The following is a 24462-nucleotide window of genomic DNA, read 5'->3' as shown; positions in this document are numbered from 1 at the left end:
TGGGTCCATCCAAACACTCAGCAGATGCTCCAAATGCTTCTCCGCTCGATTTTCGACAGGACAATTAATCCACAGTGGCTGCGTCACATGCCGAAGCGTCTCAGCTGCTGACGACTCACGCAGAGAGCTGCACCGGCGCTCGCGGGGCCGCAGAGGCGAGGGAGATCCCGAGGACGCGGACTGTGCCTGCGAGGTTCTTTCCTCCGCAGCGACGGCGACGCACATTCTGGGGCAATCCCGTCCCACGGCTGCGAAAGCGGAGCCGTGCCTGGTACTCGGTGTGGCCTGAGGACCTATTTTACCCATAGCAGAGTAAAGGGAAGGGCTGGATTTGCTGTTCTTGGAAATTACGGTTCGTTAGACGCTCGGCCGGTCATTTCAGTAGGGTCACGCTTCCGAGGTCCGTTCCAGGTATAATTTGATGTCATCTTTGTACAAGGGTTTGGGGAGTTAGGTCATGTATCTTTACCATATGAAGCCTTTTCAGAGGTGTCTTAATATTCATGCAGATGGGGAAATACTGGGTTAATTGTTAAAGAGTGCCAAAAAAAAGGGCTAGCAAGAAATCTACAATATAAAGACAATTTTATTGCCGATAAGCTCTTAAAACTCATTTTTTTTTCCTGTTTCAGTAGGACCTTATTCTTCCTGATGAAAATCCGGTCATAGCATCTCTCATTAAAAATAAAATTATTTTGAAATAAATAAATATATAAAATAAATATCATATACATTTTATAAATAGTTTTGTCCTTATGCACAGTATCCATGCTTACATCTGAATAATGTTCCTCACCCCACTCCCACCCCAACAGCAGGAAAAACCCCACGCATCAGGACCAGTCCATGTAGCATCATCCATGTAGCAAACTCCCGGGCTGCTTAAGCATGGTACCATTCGAAAGGCTTTTTCTTAGCACGTAACCATCCCGAGCTTAGCAGCAGCATCTGCAGCAGTTCCGTGGTCTTTTGTTTTCTTTCCTTGTCTTCGTTTTTAGTTTTGGTTTTTTTCCCCCCTGGTGATCAGGTTTGCTCGCCTGCTTGTTCCTTTAAGCAACCATAACATTGAATATTTGACCTCTCTTGTAGCAACCGGGTAAAGAAAGTGAATGAAAACGAAAGATTATATGTAGGGTTCCCTCCCTTTCCCTACCCCCACCCCCATAAATAACCCAGGTTCGATATACGCTTGAAACAAGGAGGAACAGCAGTGTCTGAATTCAATGTAAGTGCTTTCCTACGTCATCTATGCTTACAGGAATGATGGAATGACTATTAATATAGTGCTCTGGGAAAAAGCTTGGGAGCCCTAGTATGTACACTGATGGGGCAGCTGCAGGAAACATCACCTGTAGTGGAAGAGGTCTCTGTACATCGCAGGTATTTTGGCAGGGTCCACAGGCCTGGGTAAAAAATGAGTGAATTTCTGATGTCTCTTAGTCCTGTACCCCTCTCGGGGGGAGCCGTCCTTGTTCAGAGCCACGTAGTAATGCCTCTCCGAGTCGGGATGCTTGTAGAGGGTCGAGGCGTACGTGTTGTACCAATTCTCTTCAAACTGCTCTCGGAAAACGCACTCCCGTGTGAGCTTCTTCTGCGTTGGGGCAGAGGCAGGAGGGGAAGAAAAAGACATTTGTGTCAAAAATTTAACAACAACAAAAAAAAAGTCTTTTCCTCCTTCCTTCACTTTATTTTCCTAGAATTTTCTCAGCTACCTTCTCCTGGCTCCCCTGAGGACAGGGACTGTGCCGCTGGGGACATTTCCCCTGGGTGAAAGCTGGAAATGGCACAAGCCGTACAAGCCAGGACCCAAAGACCTCTGAAGTTGGAGGAGGAAGGAGACAAAAAGAGGAGGAAAAGGTGGGTGTGCATTTTGCAAAGATGCCCCGTAAAAAAAAAAAATAGAACAGGGCCATAGCAAAACTCTAAACCTGGCAGCCAGGTCTCTGCAATCGGGGTGTGAGTTTGGAGCTTTCCAGGGCGGCCGTGCTGCCGGGCAGGACCGCGTCCTGTGCAGAGGTCTGCCCACCCACAGCCATGTCCCCCCCAATCCACAGGTACCGCAGACACCCCAAAAACGCTCTCTTAAGCAAGAGGCAACCCCGGGAGAAGAAGCGGGCAGCGGATCTGAAGGGTTTAAACAAGAGCGAGCACCGCTTTGAAAGTTCAAGGCACATAAGAGTATACAGTGCAACGCGAATGAAAGCATTCCTCAGGCCTTTCATCTTCTGAAGCGCCAGATAGCTGTGATGTGAGGCCATAACAAGACCCGGGGAGGTCTGGACGGGGAGCAGCGCTCCAGGGATGTCTAACCCCGGGGAAGATTTACGGCGGCGATAGGTGATGTGATGAGCGTGTGCCAGCCCACGGCCGGTGCATCCCGCGATGGGCCAGGGGGGGACGGATGGCACCGGTGTCACCGTGGCCGCGACCAGCCTTTCCCTCCAACCCTTACGGCCGGGGGCTGTCGGCAGCGGCCGTTCGATGATGGCTTTTTGGTTCGTGCCCAGTCGCTCCTTCCCTCTCCCTCCCATCTCCCCCATGCCAGCTAGCGGGACGAGCCCAGCCGCAGCGAGGAGCGGGGATGTCCCCCTGCCCCGCGAGGTCGTGGGTGGCTTTGCCAGCGCCATCGTGCTGCGTCGCAGAGGGACCCACCGTCCCATCCCATTCCACGGCCAGCGGGATTGCCGGGGGGAACACGTGGGAGTCCTTTCAGATGAAAGGCAGCCTGTAAATGTAGGACGCTATAGTATTACAAACACTGTACCTACACTGCAAACTATTCGGGTAGGGAATGTGTCTTATCTATGGCACACAGAGTGCTAAGTAGATGTTATTGCTTGCAGTAGATGTTTTGTAATACGATCCAGGAGCTCACCTGCACTCAGAACCTGTTTTGAATGTTTTGCTGCTAATTAAATAAACCCTGAGGTGAGTTGTGAGCCCTCCAAAAGCCTATGCCACAGCCCTTGCCACCTGAGACCTGGGGAACCAGGGGTTTCTCTTCCCAGATCCGTCAATAAATACAAACATATTTTTTTTTCTTCCCGTAGGAAGCCATCTACTCACAGATATGTTGGAAACTGCTGACCAGCTGAACTCGTGCGCTGCTGCTTTGCCCCAGTTTACCTGCTCTTCACTGGCCTGTTTGGAGGTACAGTGTTTGTGTAAAATGTTTGGAGAGTCTGGGGTGACTCTGCAAGGTGCAATTTATTTCTTTCCAAGCCCTGGGATGTCCCCACTGAGCCCGACACCGTATGGGCAGTGTGCAAGGTGCTGCCTGCGACTTTCGCTGCTCTAAGTATTAGTTGTGTTTCTGGAACGGATGGAAAGCTTAACAGAAACGTTGGCACAAGGTTAAGAGGGACAGGCAGAAAAGCTGTCGGTCCTGAGGGGACTCCACATGTCGCTGTGGGGATGGCTGGCTCTGGCTAGATAAACACACAGATCAGGCAAAATTGGCACAGAGGGAAATAGTAAACTTGCTGAAAATTTAAAAATACCGCTGTACTGTCATCTCCTAAAATACCATTGTAATGCTAATGCTGTTGTTAGGCGCTGTTTTATGGACCTTTAATTAAGAATACTGTAGTGGCTTTCGATTTCGAAAAGCCATCATTGTACAACCCATGTATCCCAGGTTTTAAAACTCCAGAGTTATTTGGGGACCTGGCTCGTGACTTCTGCACAGTTTGGATCAACGGTTTGACAGCGTCCCTGCAGCATCCGGTCAGTGTATTGTCTGGTGTACAAGATGCAACGACAGAGAGAAAACTTCCATGATTATGTCTTCGGGTCAATTCTGTTTCCAGATGAAGTGTTGTAAAATGTTATCCTATTTTTGCTTCTGTGTCGTAACATGAACACAGGCCCTAGAATTTAATTAACCCATCATGAAACTGTTGACTCATAATCAGAGCTGCAGGGTTTGAAAGCACAGAAGGGAATATGCAGGCTTGTGTCATCCTCTTCAGCAGGCACAAGTAAAAGCTGCGACTCCAGGAGCTGCTGAGCAGCCTCGGGGTTTGACAGGAGAGGTGCTGCTGCATGGGTGTAGGCTCCAGCCCTGCTTTCTGAAGTGCGCTTTAAGATTTTTTGTGTTTTATGGAATCCTGGTAATTTTACCTTTTATCTATCTTGCACATTTGTAATTTAACTGCTATCTCTGCATTTAACTTTTGTTTAGGGTAGATGTTACTACAGAAATGATGTGGAAAAAGAACAGTTATCAGTGCATGCTTGTATTTGATTTTCTCATATAAACATTAGTAACTGCATCTTAAATAGTGAAAGGCTCTGTGGCAGTCTCAGATGGGAATGGCAGAAGAAAAGATGATGGAAACTCATGGTTTACTGTTACTGTTTGCTAAGCAAAGGTTTTCTGAAGGCTTCTCTATATGCAGAGTATACGAGTTTAAATTTCTACACTATGAGAGTGATCTGATTTGGTTAGAGGAAGTATGTGCCTTCTGCTTTGATTTAAAACTGGTTTATTTTATTTCATTTTAAATTTACTGTGATCCATCCTTAAAAATCAGTATCCTCACATAGGGCAGTGCTGTGATCTAGAAAGAAGCATTTAAAAAAATCACACACAGGTGATGGGTTGAGTTAAAGGCAGTGGGGCATCTGAAGAAAAAGCAGCAGTGAAGTGCAGCAGCTACAGATAAGGAAACTTAAAAATGGTTTTCTAGAATGCAATTAATTTTTCAAAATGGAAATGATTCTTCTAGCTAACTAGAAATTACTGTTTTATATTGAGTTAAATAATTAGGAATTGAGTTTAATTAACCTGTAGGAAGCACCTCTGCCTGGTTGTTAAGGCCTGACGTTTTGACTGCAAGTCTTAACACTTAATTAAATAGAAAGAAGCAGAGGAGAGCTCAGCTCTCTTCAGGTTGATGGAGACTTTACTTGTGATGCCAAAACTCTTCACAGCACCCTTTCCTCACAGCCCCTGCCAAGCTTTGCAGAAGCGTTTGCTCTGTGCGCGGGTGTTTCATCCAGCAAAACCCTGACGTATGCTCTCTTTTTGGGGCTGGGTCATCAGAAAAGCAGCAAGGTGGACCTGAGCTGGTCCCCGCTGCGGCAGTGCAACCCACGAGCCACAGCTCTAAGGGCATGGCCCAAACCAAGGGAGCAAACAACAAACTCACAAGCTGCCACTAGAAACCTGAGCCTGGACTGGAAATGGGTTCTTCTGCTTTCTCTGTCCTACAGCAGCAAAGGATGAAGCAGAATCTGCTATAGGCGTTGTTAGGAAGAGTTCATAGGAATTCAGGAATTTGTGTGGAGTGAAAAACTAACAAGGAGTTTACACTTGGTTTTTGGCAAAACGTGGAAAATTTTAGTCTGAAAAGGGCACTTCTAGAAAATTATAAGCAACCCCCCTAAAATCCTAAAAGGAGTTGTAGAGAATGTTATAATAAAACAACACTCAGTCAACAACTTCAGCTTCTGTTAGATAGGTGCAGATCCTGATCATGTGAAGAATAAAACTGATGTTTTACTCAGGCAATGAAAACACACCAGCAGCCCCTAATTTTATGCTAAATTTCCCTTCTGCCTTTAGTTGACCGTTGCCACACCATTTCTGAAAGGCAAAAGCTCGATAAGCCCCCCCAGCTCCCCAGGCACTGCCCCAAGCAGTGTCCAGGGGCTGGGCACCACCATGGGCTCTCACCACACGGGTGCATCCTCCCTCCGCAACCCTATTTCATACATATCATTTATGTTATAACAACAGTGGCATCACAGGTAGTAGAATGGAGGTACGTGGCAGCTCGAGGACTTCGGCAGCCTGCGACAGACACAGCTCGTGACACCGACGAGGTCCTGCAGCCTGTATTGCTGCATATGCTATACAGTGTTGTAATCAGCACAAAACCTTAAACTTACCGACCCATACAGCTCGCCTCTCTCATTCATGCCGAGGTAGAGTCCTGAGTCCACCCCACGGATGCTCACCAGCCCCACTGCCAGGCTAATAAACTCCAAAATCCCTAGAACAGAAAAGAAATCCAAATCATACAGAGAATAAAACCAACACCAGGCTCCAGTGACAAACGCGAACCAGCCTTTCCCAACCTTTGCAGAGCTTCCTACAGACCCCGTTTTCCTCATTTATAATGACACAGTTCTTAAATCTGTAGTCCCATATGTGTGCAATCTTCTGATTTCCACTCTAGGCTTCTCCCCGGCATTGCAAATTTGACTTGCCCAAGAGGAATTACCTTTGCTAATGAGAAAAGGTTTGCTAGGTTTTCTTGGTTTGGTTTTTGGTTTTGGTTTTTTTTTTCTAATTATCACCGAGAAGACAGCTGTAGAAACTTGTGCCTGGCCCACTAGAAATTTCAGAAGGCTGTTACCATGCTGGGTTTTATTCTTCACGAAAAGGAGAGTGATTTTTGTCACCATGGGGCTTCTGCTTTGAGATGATAGTCCCACATGTTTTAAAGTGATGAGTCCAATAAAAATAAGTGAAAAGCACTAGAAGAGATGTCTGTGAGGCCCATCTTCATCCTGGCACTCCAGTGGGGTACTTGCCACCCCCAAATGTATATACAAGCTGCAGGGATAAAATCCAACTTCAAATATACGCAGGTATATACGCCATCCCCAGCCCTGCAAGAGCAACTGTTTTACCCGTGGGCTTCAGCCTACGACGATGGTGTCAGATACTTTAAATAATGAGGGGCAGGCTCATTTCCTCTGGCAAAGAAATTAGCGGGGTCTGCCGCGCTGCTTGCTGCACCCTCGCTGCCGAAAAGGGGGACAGCAGCTGTTTTGATGGAGGAAAGACCTGTAATAGGAGAACCCTTGGTGAAGCACTTAAAAACAAACAGCCGCCAAGCAGGTGCATTTTTAACTGGTCTGAACAATGCCAACATGACAAGTGGTGGAGACCTTCAAACTTCACAGGAAAACCTCCTGAAGGCATTAGTGGGACTGTGTTAAGACTCTGGATATAACACGCTCCCTAGCTAGAGTCTTCACCCGTGTCCAGTGCTGAGTTAATTAGCTGGGAGGTAGCAGCAGAGGAAGGAAGAGGGTTTTCACCATCCCATCTAATGACTGGACAAGACGTCTCCATTGACAGGAGGACAAAGTTGCTCTAACCTTTAGCGTGGCTCCAGGTCTCTTAATATAGCTCCCAAAATGTCCAGTCCTGAGCAATTGCTGCTCTGATCAGGTTACCTCCCAGACCGCCTCTTAAAATTATGCCTTGAGTCTAAAATCACCGCGTGACGAGCGGCCACCTGAGCCAGCTGACTTCAGCGGCAGTCACAGCTCCCGGTCATCCCTCAGCTTGGGGTATATGTTTTCTGCTCAGCCGGGTGCGGATGCGATAACTCTCAGACGGTAACTGCATCACTGCCTAAATATAGGACAGACCAGATGGCGATGGACACCTCTGTCCCCCTTTACTCAACGCAGACTCATCAGTCAGATGCTGGTGGCTATAACTGGGTGCAAGCATTAGTCTTCCTACCTTCTACCAGACTTTTTGTCTTCCTTTTGCCCTGCCTGCTCTGGGGCTTGTGCATCAAATCCAGCCCGCCCTGCAGCCAGCAGGTGGTGGGGGCAGGGGGAGATGAAATATGGACTTGGGAGCAGCAATTCCTTGAGACAGACAGGGAAGCAAATGACAGAAAACATGCTTTATGGACCAGTGCAGATATTTTCCAGGCTGAAATATGCCCAGCTACGCACCCCAGCCTGCGGATACATATTGCCTTCAGAAACACCAGGAGCAGGCAGCGCAGGCAGGAAAGGCAGCCTTCCCAAGCCAGGCAGGCAAACCAGGACCCTGGTAGTTATTGTGGTTTCTTATCTGAAAAGCAGCACGAACGGGAAGGGAAGAGGCGCGGGATGAAGGGTGCTCTTCTGCCTCCGCTACCCACCAGTTCTGACACGTGAAGGGAGTTACTGAACTGCTGTGTGCTTCTGTTTTCCCATCTGCAGGACAGAAACGATGACAGCCGCTGTTTGAAAAGGAGGGAGTGAAGGAAGATTGACAACAACTAGAGAGAGTGTAAAAAGTAATACAGGGGGAAAGGAATACAGGGATACCCAGAAACAGGAGAGACTTTCCCAGGCTTGAGACAAGCAGACATTCAAGTGAAAAATATTTGGTAACTGGTCAGCAGTAGATCAGCCTTCCTATAGGTACAAACACAGTCCTCAGCACCAACACTTTTATTTATTTGTCTTCTGTCACCCCTGGGAAGCAGGAAAACGCTGCCAGTCCCATTTAGAAACCGAGGAATGTCTGAGGCAGGGAAACTGAGGGTTTTCTTAAGTATACCCACAAACGCACTCTGCATGTGGCACATGAACCCAGGTCTCCAAAGACCTGGTAAGGAGTAACCCAGGAGCAGCGTTAGCATCTTTCCTCTCTGAGCAGGTGGGTGAGACATTCATCTGGTGCAGATTGGGTAAATACTTGCTGGTTTTCTTCCAGGTACGCCCATGACAATCTCTGTTGACAACGTCCCGTGCAATATTCCCCTTTTCTGATCTTTGAGTGGCACTTAAAGACGTGCACAGAAGACAACTATGTTGAAACAGCATTAAGAATGTAACTTAAACCCACAAAAGTCAGGAGACAGAGTGAAGGCTGAAAAAATGTGGGCGGATATCCATCCTGTCCTTAACTCACTCCAATTGCTAGACAAAATTGCAGCTTCGTACATCTGATCTCCAGCAGCACAGGGAGTGGCCACTGGGGCCAGCTCAAGAATTTTCCTTCCAATTGTAGCGGTGTGCTTTTGTGGTAGAGCATGGGGTTTTGTTTTTTTTTTTTTCCCTTTCCTTTCTCTTTTTTCTTTCCCCCAGGACTTGCCTCTTTATTCTTGCTTTGATTATTCATTCTGTTTGTTCCTTGAGCCTTTCTAGATAATATTTGGAGAGATTTGATTAAGACTCCAACTGGATTCATTTACCACCAAAGCACTGAATAATCTCCCGAGCTTTGCCATGGCAGGACCCACACGCTCTCGCCTTACTATAAACCATCCCTCAAAGAACAATTCAGCTCCTTGCACCTGTCTCTTCTTACATGACTATATTCAGGAGCAGGGGTACAGAAACATCAGATGTTGTATTAATGGCTACAAACCTAAAGCTTCGGCTAAAAACCTCAACAACTGTTCAGCAACAGGTGCACTATGGTCTGAATATCAAAATCTACAGCAAAACTTTCTCTGGAGGTTTGTTTCATCAGCTTCTCTAGGAGACTGTGTTACAGATCCATTAGCAGGTTCATACCCAAGAAGAACTTCATTTGCTGCCTTTATTAGTCTGCAGTACAAACTCAAGGCGTTTTTCTCTCCTCGCAGTTAAGAGTAGCGCCGTTGGTGTCACTTGTTTAATGCTGCTGTAAAACAGATATGAGGTGGAATAGGAGCAATTCCTCCTGGCAGGGATTTTCCTGGCGAATTTATCTGGGTTTCATCCTGAGAAGGATTCTCATAGGGGTGCTAATGTCAGTCCAAACCCCCTCCAGATTTTGACCATCCTTTATTTCTTTGTACAGGAAGGTTCTTAGCAGATACAGTGAGAACAGATACATCTTTGAAAATGCTTTATTCTTTCTGGGTTGACTTAGGTGGAGCTGCCAGTTCAGAGAGCAACATTGGGCACTCTTCTAGTGTGAGAATGAGCTTTCTTCCAACGATCCTGGAGGGCTTCACCAAATTTTGTGTTAAGCCTCCTCTAGGAAAAATAAGCTGCGCCCCATTGTTCTTGCATGAATCTGTATTTTTACAAGTATAAAATATCACGTTCCAGAAGACAGGTGTGATTTAGGAATGCTCCAGTCCTCAACAGATGAAAGGGAATAGTTAACTGTGATTGCTCAGGCAGTGTGGGTAGACGATGCTGCTACCTCCCCTGTGTCCTACGGTCACATCCCCTGAATGCCGTGGTACAAAAGAATCCCTCCCTTTAACCCTCACCATTAGCACCTTGGTACTTTGTTCAGCATCACCAGGGCTTTGGCTCTTTATTTTTCTCTCTGGAAGACTCAGACGTCTTCCACATCTGGTAGCTTTTGGGATGGCTGCGCATGGGAGGGTACAGATACTGTCCATCTTTTCCTGAAGCCCTTCCAGTATTAAGAGATAGCGATGCAAAGTCCAGTTCTACCCTACATCCCATCTGCAGCTGGATCTGTGCCTCTGCTGCGGTGTCGCAGCCATCCACTGAGCACATTAATTATCTGCTCATGATATCAGGGAGCACCTTCCAGCCATGTGGGCTTGATGCACCAAACCACCATACTGGATTTCTAAGTATTTCCCCAGATGCCCCTAGATTTAAGGCAGCTTTAAACTGCTACTCTGAAACCCTCATCTAGCTCTGTATGTAGTTCCCCAGAATCGCTCAGGCTGCCTATTTCTGTAATAAGTTACTGCTTTCTGACTGCTGCATGCAAAATTTAGGAATGCATTGATACATGACATCCTAATACGAACCATACCAGTAACATTGGAATTTAAATATTCATGGCTACTGAATGCAGATGGTGAATACTGTGTGCCAATACGTTATTGCTTTGAGTCTCTGCTGAAGCGAGGTTTAGTCCAACTTTATCTGAACGCGAGGATTCCAGTCTAATCCTTTGGGGCTTTGTCTTGCAATTACAACAAATAACTATTTATTTTACACTGCCTCTGGGAAAACCCCGAAGCAGAGAACTATAATATTTTATATCTGAAGTCTGGTCTAGTTTACGTAGCTGGATGCTGACTGCTAAAACACTTAGGGAATGCCAATGTTTCAATTTATTGAATGCACTGTGTGACTTACGCTTAAGTGTGCAAAATTCATGCAAAGTTTTAGCCCGTTTAACACATTTTTCCAAAGTTTGTTTGGAAATACACTTATTTTACTCAGTCTTCATTAAAGAACGGAACTGAGACAAATGCTGCCATTTGAAACTGGCTGTTTACTTGTATAAAGATAAGTAAAAAGATCTGATAGAAACACTACGTGGCAGATTGAACTAAAACCAAACAGATGCGATGGGTTTGCTTTCAGTTTCTTTCAACGTGGAAAGCCATCACGTATCGCAGCATGAGAGGTTCAAAGATGTGCATCTTTTGGGAGGTAATTAAAGAACGCTTGCCCCATGAGCCTATTAGTACCTGACTCTGACCCGCGGGTTACGACTTTCTTGTTGATTTAGGCAGGGACATGCTATGCACACACCTGGTGTTTATGGAAAGCACGGTACGGAGATAAGCTTCCCCAAGCGTTCCAAAAACCTGCCTTACACTGCTAACAATAGCAGCAGCAGCAGCGTTCCTGAAGTATCAGAAAGGACCGGTTGCAAACAAGCAAAGGCAAAAAAAAGAATTCCTTTCACCGAGGAGTTAAACCACTTGGAAAACTATAAAAAGTCTTGCAAGCACTGCTTGCAACCTGTTGACAACATAGCTGAGATCACTGGCATGGGACTTGTTGATAGCTTACACAGACACCTGCACTAGATGCTGAAGTAGCGGGAATTTTTCTTAGCTGTGCTCAAACTTACTGTACTTCTTCGCCTGTGGCTTGGGATGCATTTTTTGAAGATTACATATAGTCTCATTAGAGATCCCTGCTCTTGTGCGACACTGATACAGGCGCTGCAGACTTCCAGCTGTATCCCAGGCGGCAAGGTAAATCCACGGTGCTCTGCCTATTGTTCCATCTTCTCCTTTCTTTCTGAGGTCCCCTAAGCGTTTTTCCCCCTTCAGCTTCCCCTTTCAATTCCAACAACCTCCCCAAACCGAGCTTCTGACACCCATCCAGCCAACCGATCCCTGCCCGCTTTGAGGAGACGCTCTTGTAATGAAATTCATGCAAGTAAAAGAAATCAGCTCACAAGTATCCGCGGAGGCCAAAAAAAAGGAGGGGAAAAAAAAAAAAAAAGAAAAGAACGAACCCACCAAAAAAGCTAGGAATTTCTTTTTCCAGCGTGCTCTCTCCTTTCTTTTGCCTCGCTCACCGCTAACTTCAGAGGCACAACTAGAGCTGGTCACCCACACGCACACCCACTTTATATATATATATATATTTTTATATATATATATTAATTGACTTTTTTTTCGCGCCCCCCCCCCCCCCCCCCCCCGGCCAGGGCACGTTTTTGTGCACCTGCAGAGGGGCTGCGCGCCGGGAGAGTAGGAAATTGGAAATAAAAACTCCCGCATTGCTGGGGAGTGAGCGCATTTATTTAGAAGCCTAATTATATCCGTCCCGGGATGACTGATATTAGCGGGGTAATGCGTTCTGGACGCGGGGCACCTGCTCCCGGGGCCCCCCGGCCCCCCCCGACCCCTCTCCCCAGCGCCCCTTACCGAAGCGGCTGTGGTCCTGCCGGGTGCCCTGCACCGTGCCGTTGGGGAAGATCTCCAGGTGGAAGCCGGTGCGGCAGTAGAGCTGCCGCCGCCGCAGGATGCCCTTGAGGTGAGCGAAGTCGGTGGGGGAACCCCGCTGCAACCGCCCCTCGATCTGCCCCAGGCGCTCGTTGAGGAAGCCGGGCGAGTCGGCGAGGGGCAGCCCGCCGCCCAACGCGGGGGGGAAGCCGTGCAGGTCGGGGTCCAGGGCGCCCAGGAAGCCGCCCACCTCGGCCATGGGCCCGGCGCGGAGGAGCGGAGCGGCCCCTCGGAGCGCAGCCGCCCCTCAGAGCGCGGCGGCCCCTCAGAGCGCGGGCTGCGGCCGCCCGGCCCCGCGCTGCCGGCCCCGGCCCGGCCCCGCGCTCCCCGCGCCTCCCATAGCTGGATGTGTCCCGCCGTCGGATGCAAACTGCACTTTATATACGTACACACTCCCCTTACATTGACATATTGGATATTTAAATGCAAGCCACACCTCACTGGCATCCCCTTTGGCTATTGCTTTCTTTTTTTTTTTTTTTTTCCCTTCTTCTCTGATCCATTTGGCTTTTTTTTTTTTCCCTTAAAAAAAAAAAAAAAGCTAGCTTCACTCCCTCTTTTATTATGAAAAAAATGGCAGGAAAAAGCTACACATCGCAGTGAGGCATAACAGCTCTTGGCAGGTCCCCGCGAAGCCGCCGATGAAATCATGGAGCCCCCGCACGCACCCGGGGATGCAGCCCGGCTCTGCCGGCCCTCGCCGCTCCCGCCCCGGCTCCGCCGGCAGCCTCCGGCCCCTCTCCCGTCCCTCCTCAGCCGCGTCGTGTCGTGTGTGTCCCCCCTCAGACCCGGCACGGAGGCGCCGGGCCGGGCCGGGTCTGTCAGGACCGGGCCGGGTCTGTCATGGCCGGGTCTGTCAGGACCGGGCTGGGTCTGTCACGACCGGGTCTGTCACGGCCGCCGGGTCTGTCAGGACCGGGCCGGGTCTGTCATGGCCGGGTCTGTCACGGCCGCCGGGTCTGTCACGGCCGCCGGGTCTGTCAGGACCGGGCTGGGTCTGTCACGGCCGGGTCTGTCACGGCCGCCGGGTCTGTCACGGCCGCCGGGTCTGTCAGGACCGGGCTGGGTCTGTCACGGCCGCCGGGTCTGTCACGGCGGGGCCGGGTCTGTCACGGCGGGGCCGGGTCTGTCACGGCCGCCTCAGCCCCGGCCGTGCTCCCCCCCCGCCTCTCCCCCCCTCCCCGCCAAACGGACACGGTAGAGGAAAAAACCCGTGAGGAGAGGGCTCGAGAGGCGTTTTTCATCTGAACGTGTAAAAACTGAAAGCGATCTTTTTGAAAAGCGATCCCGCGGGCTTTACGGCCGGGTTTACAGGCGGCGGGAGGTGAGAGGAGGGCGAGCGGCGGCTGCCCGGCCCTGCCGCGGGCTCCCTTCTCCACCTTCCTTCCCCATGTTGGAAACAGGTGTTTCCGCCCTCTCCCCCACCGGCCCCGCCGACACCGTATCTGTAACGGCAGCTGCCGGCCGCGCTGCAGACAGACGGAGTCGGGCTCGGGGAGACGCGGGGGGGGGGTGGGGGAACGACACAAACACCGACAGGCCCGGCAGGGAGGGAAGGGAAGGGAGGGCGGGAAGGGCTCCCGCCGCCACCGCCCCCTGCGCCCCGGCCGCCGCCGCCGCCCTGCCCGCCAGGCGGCGCTGCTGCTCGCGCCACGGCCGCCGCGCCCGCTCCTGCCCCTGCCCCTGCCCCGCCGGGCCGGGGCGGCCGCCGCTGCTTCGCGTCCCGCCAACGGGGAGCTGAGGAGGCTCCGGTAGGCTGGGGAGTCGGGCTGGGCTTTCATGTCTCTGAAGTAAAGTGTCGCCCATCTCCTCCTCCTCTTCCTCCGTGCCCCCGCCAGGGGCCAACGGAGAGGCCCCGGGCCGCAGTGGCTTCTCCAGCGGGGCGTCAGCCTCCAGAGCTGAGGTACTGGTCGTGTCTCCCCTCAGCGGGTGTCTCCCCCACGGTGTATCCCCTCGGTGGGGTCTCTCCCCCAGTGGATATCCCTTCAGTGGGTCTCTCCCCTCAGCGGGTCCCCCCCACAATGGGTATCCTCTCAGCAGGTCTCATCTCTCCTCAGCAAGTATTTCTCCGCAGCGGGTCTGTCCCCTCAGCGGGTCTCGTCTCATCTCTCCTCAGCGGGTATTTCCCCTCAGCAGGTCTGTCCCCTCAGCGGGTCTCATCTCCCCTCAGCGGGTCTCCCCTCAGCAAGTCTACCCCATGGTGGGTATCTGCTCAGCAGGTCTCTCCCCTCAGAGAGTCTCTTCCCCATAGTGGATACCCCTTCAGTGGGTCTCTCCCCTCAGGAGGTCTCACCCCACAACAAGGTGCTTCTCCCCACATACACCTCAGAGGGAGGGTTAGAAGGGCCGTGGCATGCAGCCTCCATTCCCCGCAGGCCCAGGCAGTGCTCTGTTGCGAAGATACGAAGGAAACTGATATTACGACGTGGAACACCCACACATGTCTGCAGTGGGTGAGGAATCTGGTTTTTAAGTGGGGGCCAGGGGTGTTTTTTCCTGTCAGAGCTGTGGCTGTAAAAGGGGTGTATTTGATGCAGAACTTGACACATGAAGCCTAAACCCATGCTTTTTATAGAAATATAGTCTGCTCCAGAGGTAGTGAAGTCCACAGAAGTGTGTTTGTTGGCTATTTGTTTATCATGTGTGGTTACATGGAGATACCACAGAGTTCAAGCATCCCACTGCAATGATGCTGTAGTATCTATATGAAGACTCAGGTGTGATGAGGTAACCGAGGGAAGTAAACTGTGCCTTGGTGAAAATGGCAGATCCAAGATGCAGGGGGGGACACAGACACAACGATGGGACACCCCAAACCCGGAATTACTATTAAGGACATAATCCTGTAAATGCTGTGAATTTAATGCATAAAGTTCATATCATGTGAATAATCCCACTACAATCAAATATGCTCTTCTGTAAAGCCTGGTTTCGCTGAAGTAAGAGTGAGTTTTGCCTGTGGATTCGTAGGGGTCACCTTATTTCTGAACGTGTCAGAAGGTTGATCCCAGGGCTATTCAGAAGAGAGAGCAAAAACCAGTTTTTGCATTGAAGGACTAACCAAACTCCACAGAGGTTTCTGCCACTGACTTCAATAGCCTCTGGATCTGTTACAATTTCCTTAAACCCAAATCCATGAGCACTTAGAGGAACACTTAGGGTACTGAAAAAGGTAACAGAGTTCAATTACATTACAGTAAAATCCAAGATAAAGTAAAAAACACAAACCTGCGTGCTTAACTAATGTATAACAAAAGCAGTGAAATCCCCCATCCAAGCTGACATTCCTCACTTAACTCTCATGATTATGGTCAGCTTTTGAAGTGTCTGCAATACATTTTATTGGGAAGTTGTACAGGCTGGTACAACATGTTCTATTTAGGCACAACAGGATGCGGAAAAGGTAGCTTTCTCTTCTCTTTTTTTTTTTGTCTTTAATTTCCTGGTTTATTTATGTTTTTACTAAGCTGAGGAAAAAGCAGAGAGATTTGTATCCTGTATTGTTTGAAGAAAAAAAGGCATGTATTTTAAATACTCAAAGCTAGATAACTCCTTCAAAAGAAGAAACAGGTTTAGAGTTTTTTTCCCCATGTATTACACAGAATACAGTTCCACACTCAGTAGTTTCTTAAAGGAGGACAGAAACTTGTATGCAATTTGTGTCACAGAACATAATGTGTTACAGAATTAATTTTCTGCTCTCCTTTGCTTCAGTTCATGCAGCACCCCCAGGTTTATTCTTTGATTAAAGCTTGTGTTGTCTACCTTGGGAACTGAAATGGTTACTGCCAAACTGCTCTGCCTTTCAATTTACAGAAGAATTAGCAACGATATTTGTAGCCAGCTTGCTAAAATAGACCTTGCAGACCCCTTCCCATACACTGTAGAAGTGTATGTTTAGCAAGGTAGTAAAAATATTAATGGGATTTTTTTGCAGAATAATTACTATTCGTGGAGAGCAGCCACATTTGATACTTGACTATAAAATCAAAGGAAGAGCAGGACTGGGGTCAAAGCAGTAAATTAATTAGGAAAGAGTAAGATAAATAAATGCAATGAGCAGATCTAGATACTGCATATCCTCTGCCTGGGGCAATTCCATTGGGTAAAGAAAAGATCAAGACAGCTGAAAAAAATTTGAAGTAGCAATGGCCATGAATGAAAAATCAGACGTGAAGAATATGTGAGGATAAAGAAACAACAGAGCCTTGAGCTTTAATAAATAATACTTCTGCTTCCTTAGCCACTTCCCACCTTGGGATCTCAAAACAATTTATGTACAGTAATGAATTAAGACTCACAACCAAGGTCACTGTGCATCTTCTTTTTCCCAGACAGTCTCTTTTTCCAGTAAGAGATGTTGTTCAAAGGATATTGATGGCTTTCTGTATTTGTTTGGGATTTTGGATGCATAGCAGCCCTGCTGGAGCAGTAGCTCTAACCAAGCTTCTGTATATCCAGAAACCAGACACGTCCACTGTGCATGTGCAGGGAGCCCTTCTGCCTTTTGTTGCATGGCGACCATCTGTGCCACACATGCAAGGAATGTCTGAGGTTTCCCGGCAGATAAATAGGGCAACCTCCTTTGTGAGGGGGTGAATAAACAAATTTTCTCAAGGGGAGCAGAGGATGGTTTATTGGTTTTTATCTTTGATTGTTTTTACTTAAGCTAGTATTATTATTATCTTTTGCAGTACCACTTCCAGGCCCTAGACCCTGTTTGTGCTGGATGCTGCGTTAAGAAGTATGTAACAAACCCGAGTCCTTGACCTGAGGAATCTCACTGCTCTGTCTTGTGGAAGGATTTCTAATGGAAGGCAACATGAATGAGGCAACAGAATTTCAGTCAATGTGTAGAAGTACATATATATTTTTGTGGCGAGTTTAGAATGGTGGCAGAATGAAGGTAAGGGTCTAAGGATAAAGCTCCAGACTTGCCTACCTGGGTCTTGGGATCAGGTGCCTAAATAAATGATGTGATTTTCAAAAGAGGAAGTACCCACCTTTTCCAGTTATTGTTTATTTCTGTGTCAAACGTGTATCTGCTGGTTTTAGTAATCCCAATGTGGATTAATAAGTAGGAAGCAGAATTGTTCTGGCTCACCTCAGACTCACAGGAACCCCCATTTGGAGAGGATTGCTGTGACTAAGATCTGTAGTCCTTAGGGGAGGAAGTTACGGACAAGCATGTGCAAACAAACATCAGAGCTTTGTTGACTCTCATGTATGCAGTTTTGTCTTGGTTCTGTCCCATTTGAAAATTGCAGGTACTTCTTCTCCCTGAAAAATGACACCTTTCCTCATCATGGCTAAGCACAGGTTTGAGTCCTAACTCCAATTGTTCATGCTAATACATCTCCAAGTACTAGATGCTGAATGAGGAATAAGGAGGGCTTCTTTCTTGGGGTAAAGTGGTGCATAATACAGTCGTCTCCATTTGTAACCTTTTTTTCTTGGGATTTGAGCTAGAATTACAGGACTACTGAGTCATTAGGGCTTCAGTATTTGGCCAAGTGTACCAGACAATATGTACCGTGTAATTCTACCTCTCAGCATATTATACACCAATGCAACTTGCCATGCGGCTACTGATTGATGCACAGTTTTTCTCTCCACAGTGTTCGTATCTTGTATGTACCTTTTGTGTTATAGTTTATGCTGTAATTTCATGCCAAGACAGCAGTGTTTCCTTCCCAGCTGTTGAACCAAGGGGCATGATAGAAGTTAGAATAAGGGTATCCTGGTAAAATCCATTCATTGTCATCTTCTTTGGTTTTTTTTTTTTTTTTTTTTACTATAGTTTGGGAAACAATTAAGAAAAAGGTAGTAAGTAAGGTGTTACGGCAGGCTTGTCATCTGATTCATAGGCTCATAGCTGCTAAGGGGTAGTGGGGTGCTGAGTTAGCAGTAAGTCACTTCCTTCTCTGCTTTCACTGATGGAGAAGGAGAAGATAAGGAGGCCATTCAAGTTGCAAAGCATGTTCAGGATGCTGGAGTGTGTAAGGAACGGGATCTTGAAGGACTGTTTCACTCTATTGTTGAAGGCTTACCATGACTTCAAATTCTATCCTAGACCTAAAGCATGACTGGAAGTTTTAACCTGTGTTTTAAAGCACCTGTGTGGCATGGCCATATTCAACAAACTTGATAGGCAGTTACTTCAGTAGTTCTCCAGGGTTTCTTAAGCTAAGAAGCTCTCAGTCACCAGTATGTAAGTCATTGTGTGGCTTACAGCTGAAATTTGGAGCTAGTTCTTTCTACTGGATTTGTCTCTTTTGCTGTAGTTGGGTAATAAAAAGGAGGATAACATCGTAACTCCACTCTGGAAAGCACAGACTCAAAACATACTTAAGGAAACACAAAAGCCAGTTCTAGTCCTACTCAAATAAAAAATGCTGTCATTTATTAAGATACTCTTCTAAGTGTCTACCTTTTAACTATAGCAGCCTTTTACAGAATTATCTGTGACCGTGAAGGGGGGTATGTGTTTATATCTGCATCAGTTAGTGTTGGTCAAATATAGAAAGGAGTCACAGCAAAGGTCTGTCTAGCCCCATATCCTGCCTCTTGATAATGGCTAATAACTTGTGTATGGAAAACAGGACGAGTATAGAGTGATACTTCCTTTGGTAAACCCTCCCAGCTTTCAGTGGTTTCTGGTTTAGAGACCTTCCTGAGCTGGAGGTTGCAGCTGTATCATTGTTTTTGATATTCCTTGATGGACCTTTTTCCATAAAATTGTCTAATCATTTTTTTTGAAACCCACTTGTATTTTTGGCTGCCATAACATCCCGTGGCAATGAGTTCCACAACATCATTAGGTATTGTGTGAAAATGAACTTCCTTTTGTTTGCTTTTGAACCCGTTTGCTGCCTGCCAGTTTGAGTTGGTGCCCTATTTTTTCTGTTAAGACTACTTTAAAATAATCATTGCTGTTTACCTTTACCATGCTGTAACAGCTTGTCTAGAACTCATTTGTTATTCTCCTTGTTTTCCAGGTGGAAATGCTCTGGCTTGCTTAAGTTTTCCCTATGCTAAGGCTTTCCAACATCTCTTATGCAGCTTTGGTACACCTTTCTGTAGCTTTGTATTTCCACAATTACTGGAACTCAGCTCAGTATTGAAGAGATGGGCAGACTATCAATTTATATGAGGGATAATGCCATTTTCTGCTTTGTTCTCATTCTTCTCCTAAAAATTCCTAACAGGATGGTTTTTCCCAACTGCTGACTGTGCCGATCTTTTCAGAGAACTATCCATTTCTCTAGGATTTCTTTCATGAGTGGTAATAGCTGATTTAAAGCACAGCAAGAATGGCTTTTTCCTCATACATTAGTTTTCATTTATGAACTTTGAATTAAATTTACTATTTTAACACCCACCCACTCAATAAATTTTAGGTTTCATTGTTGGGAATGGCTTTCTATCATCAGCCACCCACCTACAGCATTTCCAGATCATTTATGGAATATGAAACAGCAGTAGTCACATCACAGACGCTATTCAGAGGCCGCTGGGGAGCTCCCTACATCACTGACGTTGAATATCTATTTCTTTTGGCTATGATCTTTTCACCAGTTATGTCACTTATTCTCTCTTTCATTCTTCTTGCAGTAAGGCTCGTTTATGAGCTAGATTTCATACCCTAGTTAATAGTCTGGCAATTTCCCATGTGGTACCTGTGAGGATTATCAGTTAATCTTCATATCATTTTGTTATTTTCATCTGTGCTGCTGCCTTAAATTCATTCTCCTTGCAAAAAGGCTGTAGGTTTCTGTATTAAACTTCGATACAAAGATTCATTGAGGTTTCTTGCTATTGCCTTATCACCTGGGAGCATTTTTTAAATACCTCAGCCAGCTCTTGGTACAGTGAACCGTTCAGACTGAGGCACAGATTTACACATCAGAACAGAGTTCTGTATTTTTCTGTGGTCAAGTTGCTTTGGGATTTTTGGCCCAGTAGCTGAATTTCTCTGTATCTCTCTTTAAGGATAGTGACACTGATTCTCTCACTGGAGAGCTAAAACTGAAATTTATTAGTGTGTGAGGTGCAGTTAGGAAGTCTGGGCTCAAAGTTATTCTAGAATAAGTGGGTGATTAGATGGGACATCAAAAAATAAAGAACAGAGGGACAGAAAAGGGAAAAATAAAATAAATAAAAACCACCTTTTCCTAATTATGCTAAAAGGCTACAGTTTTGGCATTTTCAATGACTGAAGCTTTTCAGCTTAACTGCTAATGGTTCGCATGAGTAGCATTACTCAAGTTCATTTATATACTACTGGGTTAATTTGTATAGTGCTTATAAGGAAACATAAAAATGTTTAAAAATGTGAATAATCTGATTTGCTAATTATCCTGTAATTATTCTTTTCTGTATATAAATTCTTTATACCTTACTAGGTTTGTTCTTTTCTCTAATGAGTTAGTCAATTAAAATACAGCATTATTCTCCTGTTGTCAAAAAAGCAGCCAGGCGCTTTGCAAACTTGACTAGATAAATGTTTATTGTATGACAATTCCATGATCAAGCAACTAACTGCCCTGTAAAGGCATATTTTCGATGAGTTCTGCAAATGGCCAAAGGATAGGGGGCACATACTCAAGAGACCACAGTCTTGCTTGCATCTGATTGAGACCCACTGAAATGTGCATTAGCCTCCTTCAGGATGAGATGTGTTTCTTTTCAGGACAGCTACTTGAGTTTCATAACATGACTTTCATTAAAATCTGTCATGAGATATCAGGAGTTACAGAATCCAGTTTCTATAGCATTAACCTTACACAAATGCAGTATATAGCAATCACAGTTCAGCTAGATTGAGTTTCATGTGAGATCTCAAAATGTTTATTTTACAGCATCCTTTGCTGTGTTTGTATAGCATTGCTGTTGCCTTTCTCCAGATGGGAACATGTAGGAATGCAAAAGGCAGGTAGTTTGCTCAAGGACATGAGAATCTGTCTTCAGTACAGTTAACTGGTGCCTTACTAGCACTTGTGTTAGCTGTGCTTTGGTCTGAGTAGTCACCTGGATTGTGTTGCATTCCCTTTGTGAGCTGCTAGCATTCCTTAATACTATGTCTTGCAAGAAAGTTACCCTAAGGATGTGTAGGGCTCTGAGCAACAAGCACAGAGTGAGCTGGCTGCAAAGCCTTTTTTGTCCGGGGATCCTGTAAGTGAAAGACAATTGCATCATCTGGCTCTTTGTGCTGAGGGAGGATGAGCCTCACTTATGTTTTCTTTCTCAGTTAATTGTGATAGGATTTGTCTATCCTAAGTGTGGGAGGTGGGGAAGGCATGAAGGCTTGGTCTGCATCCTTCCTGAGAAGTGGTTCCAACATCAAAAATCAAAGCCTTGTTTTGGTGTTGAGAGCTGGTAGTTCTGGTCCTGGGTGGTATAGCTCTGTCTGAAGCACCACCAGCCTCAAGAGTTTTGCCTGTGGATGGGAAGCAGAATTCAGGTTGACACTAAGAGCCGGTGTTGACCGTAGTGAGGACAGAAATGCAGAGCTGAACATAGCTGAGACGAGACCTCAGAAGTCTGTGTTCTCAAACCTCTGCTTTAATAGCATGGGCTATTTATGGTCTTGATAAAATTAGGGAAGAAAGATGAGGAGCATCTTCTCATGCAGTAGTCTAAAAATGTTGGGAAATCCTGTTGCTGAGGTTTTCTAAAAGATTAGAAACTTTTCAGATATGTCCCTCAGCAATAAATGTGTCAAAATGTGAAAATTAAAATATCCTTCTCAGAAACTGGGAAGCATCTGTGTGTCAATCACTTTGAACATCTTGCCGATGCTGGGGCTATGGTTTAATGTAGTCGGAGTCTGGTTCTTTCATTAGAGAAAACAGAATCAAATGCAAAAAAATAAAATAAAATAACACTTCTGCAGCTTTCTTTGTAAACAAATCGGAGACCTTAAGGCCAGGATAAGAATACAGTGGCTACCAACTGGAATAACTCAGCTTAGGCTTGATAGAAGGAAATGATAGATCTCAAGTATATGCTACCTCACAGGAAGGTTGTAATGAAATCCAGCCAGCTTCAAGAGAAAAACAAAACCTATTGATTTTATTCCAAGGGAAGAAAGAGAAAAAGAACAGATGTATGGAGTCTTCTGTCCACTTACTGCAATCAGCAGTGCTGACTTAGAAAAAGATAATGGCTTAGCCTTCTTTTCTTCTTGTGCTTCCTTCTTTAGAAATGCCCTGGCTTAGACACCAAAAAGATTCAATTTGGGGTAGTAGAGAGGAGGGGGAACAAGGACCTCACACAAGAACTGACCTAAACTCTGAGGAGGTTTGTATAATCTAATTTACAATAAAATGGTATTTACAATGTTATCAGACAAAGCTTAGCAGTGTTAAGTTAAACAGCATATAATGTGATTAGTGGGGGAGTCATGCCCATGATGTCATACACATTCTCTGAACTCTTGGAATGGGCAGATAATGTCTCAGGCATTTATTCTCTTGTGACACATAAGAAAAGCTAAAGGTTTGGGGGATGGGAAGGAAATGTGCATGTACACATGCTCAACAGCGCGCGTGCGCACACACAGCTACAGTGGAGCTGACAACACTACAGACAGCCTCTCCCTTTGGCGCAGAACTCAACCTGTGGTTGCACCCTGCTAGCATAGTGCTGTGTAGTGGTTAAAACAGGCGTTTGGGAATAGTTTAGAAGCTCTAAGTTCTATTCTTGACTCTGCCACAGACTAGGTTTTTGACCGCTAAATCTTCTTTGCCTCTGGTAACTCCATTTTTAACTAGTAAAGGTAGTCGGCCGTATCTGTAAAGTGCTCTGAGTGAAGAGCTGTATGTAGATGGAAACCACTGGCATTCTGTTCATTATGCCGAACAATACAGCTAGACCACAAAGAGCTTTGCTGCAGATAACAGCAAGCAATTTCACAGTTAGTAATGGCCCATTCATAGAAAATTAAATCTTTATCTTTCTGTCTCTCTGAGGCATGCGAAATGGTATTAAAAATTTTGGCTAGTTTAATTAATCTGGTAAGCAATACAAATCTCAGCTATAGGTTCACATCGAAGATAATCTAGACTGTATTTATTTTAAAGCATGTTTTGGTTTAAAAAAGCTCTTGCTAAAAGCTTCTGAATCAGGAAAAGCTCCCCTTAAACTTTAAAATTATTGTAGTGGTTGTGAAAGGACGGATTCTGGAGTAATTCCATTAAAGAAAAGTATTTTACTCCCCAAGTCCACTGGAGACAATGAGCTTAGAATCTAGCCCATACTGCTTCATGCATGTTAATATTTAATAGAAACACAAAGATTGCATAAACGTTCTTTCTGTCATGGTGTGAAGGCAGTATAAATTGTTTAACTCTGGTGTAGAGGTTGACTAGATAGTATTCCTGTTTTCAGTGATGCATGGAATGAATATGGGCTAGACTTGAGTTCAAATGGGAGTTGCAGATGTGGGGAATGTGATGGGGCCTGCAGACAGAGCTGAAAAAACTTGAAGAAAAGTGGTGGGCAGGAAGGAACAAGTGAGCTTGGAAACTATGTCTCATGCAATGTCAACTCTATTATATGTTAAAATCAACTGCAACACTTGTGTGATACCCATCTTTTATCACAAGAAGTAGTCGTTGTCTTGGCTGCAACACTGATGTATGTTTATGGCATTAGCATGGATCTGTTGAGAAATGCGTACATGAATTTTATTTGACTGCAGAGGGATGCCATCAAGAATAAATCTTTGTTGTTCAGAAAGGGTAAGCCAAACTTTTGTCTCTGCGGCTGATAAATCAGGAGCAGGGGCCAAGTGTAATATGAACAGAGTGGAGCATTGGCCAGTCTGATCGGACATGTGGGATGTACTAATAACAACAGTGAATGAAAGTGAAGCCTACAGGTAGACACCTTTTAAATAATCAAGGCTGACAGCTTTACTACAGTAGCACAGTTTAACACTTTGTAGGTATGTGCTACATCATGGGTGCTGCTTATATTAAATAGTCTGCAAGCATTACACAGCTTATTTAGAGGAGAAGTTTTATTTCAGGCACTT

The 24462-nt window shown here is 46.0% G+C and overlaps 1 protein-coding gene and 1 long non-coding RNA gene across 2 annotated transcripts; one reads left to right on the top strand and one right to left on the bottom strand.

Annotated features, from left to right (window-relative positions):
- Positions 1-568: 568 nt before the first annotated feature.
- Positions 569-12782, bottom strand: FGF16 (fibroblast growth factor 16). Its single transcript, XM_069810926.1, has 3 exons — positions 12345-12782; positions 5896-5999; positions 569-1591 (listed from the first exon to the last, which is right to left on the bottom strand). Exons 1-3 carry the CDS (start codon positions 12619-12621, stop codon positions 1346-1348), a joined length of 627 nt encoding a protein of 208 aa, XP_069667027.1. The 5' UTR covers positions 12622-12782; the 3' UTR covers positions 569-1345.
- On the top strand, positions 12323-22721 carry LOC138690688 (uncharacterized). Its single transcript, XR_011329444.1, has 3 exons — positions 12323-12453; positions 17117-17328; positions 22627-22721. It is a non-coding gene; the product is annotated as an uncharacterized lncRNA (long non-coding RNA).
- Positions 22722-24462: the final 1741 nt, after the last annotated feature.

This window comes from Haliaeetus albicilla, chromosome 23, assembly GCF_947461875.1.
Source record: "Haliaeetus albicilla chromosome 23, bHalAlb1.1, whole genome shotgun sequence".
Lineage (NCBI taxonomy): Eukaryota > Metazoa > Chordata > Aves > Accipitriformes > Accipitridae > Haliaeetus > Haliaeetus albicilla.
The sequence above is the reverse complement of the archived record's forward strand: the minus strand, read 5'-3'. Positions and strand labels throughout refer to the sequence as shown.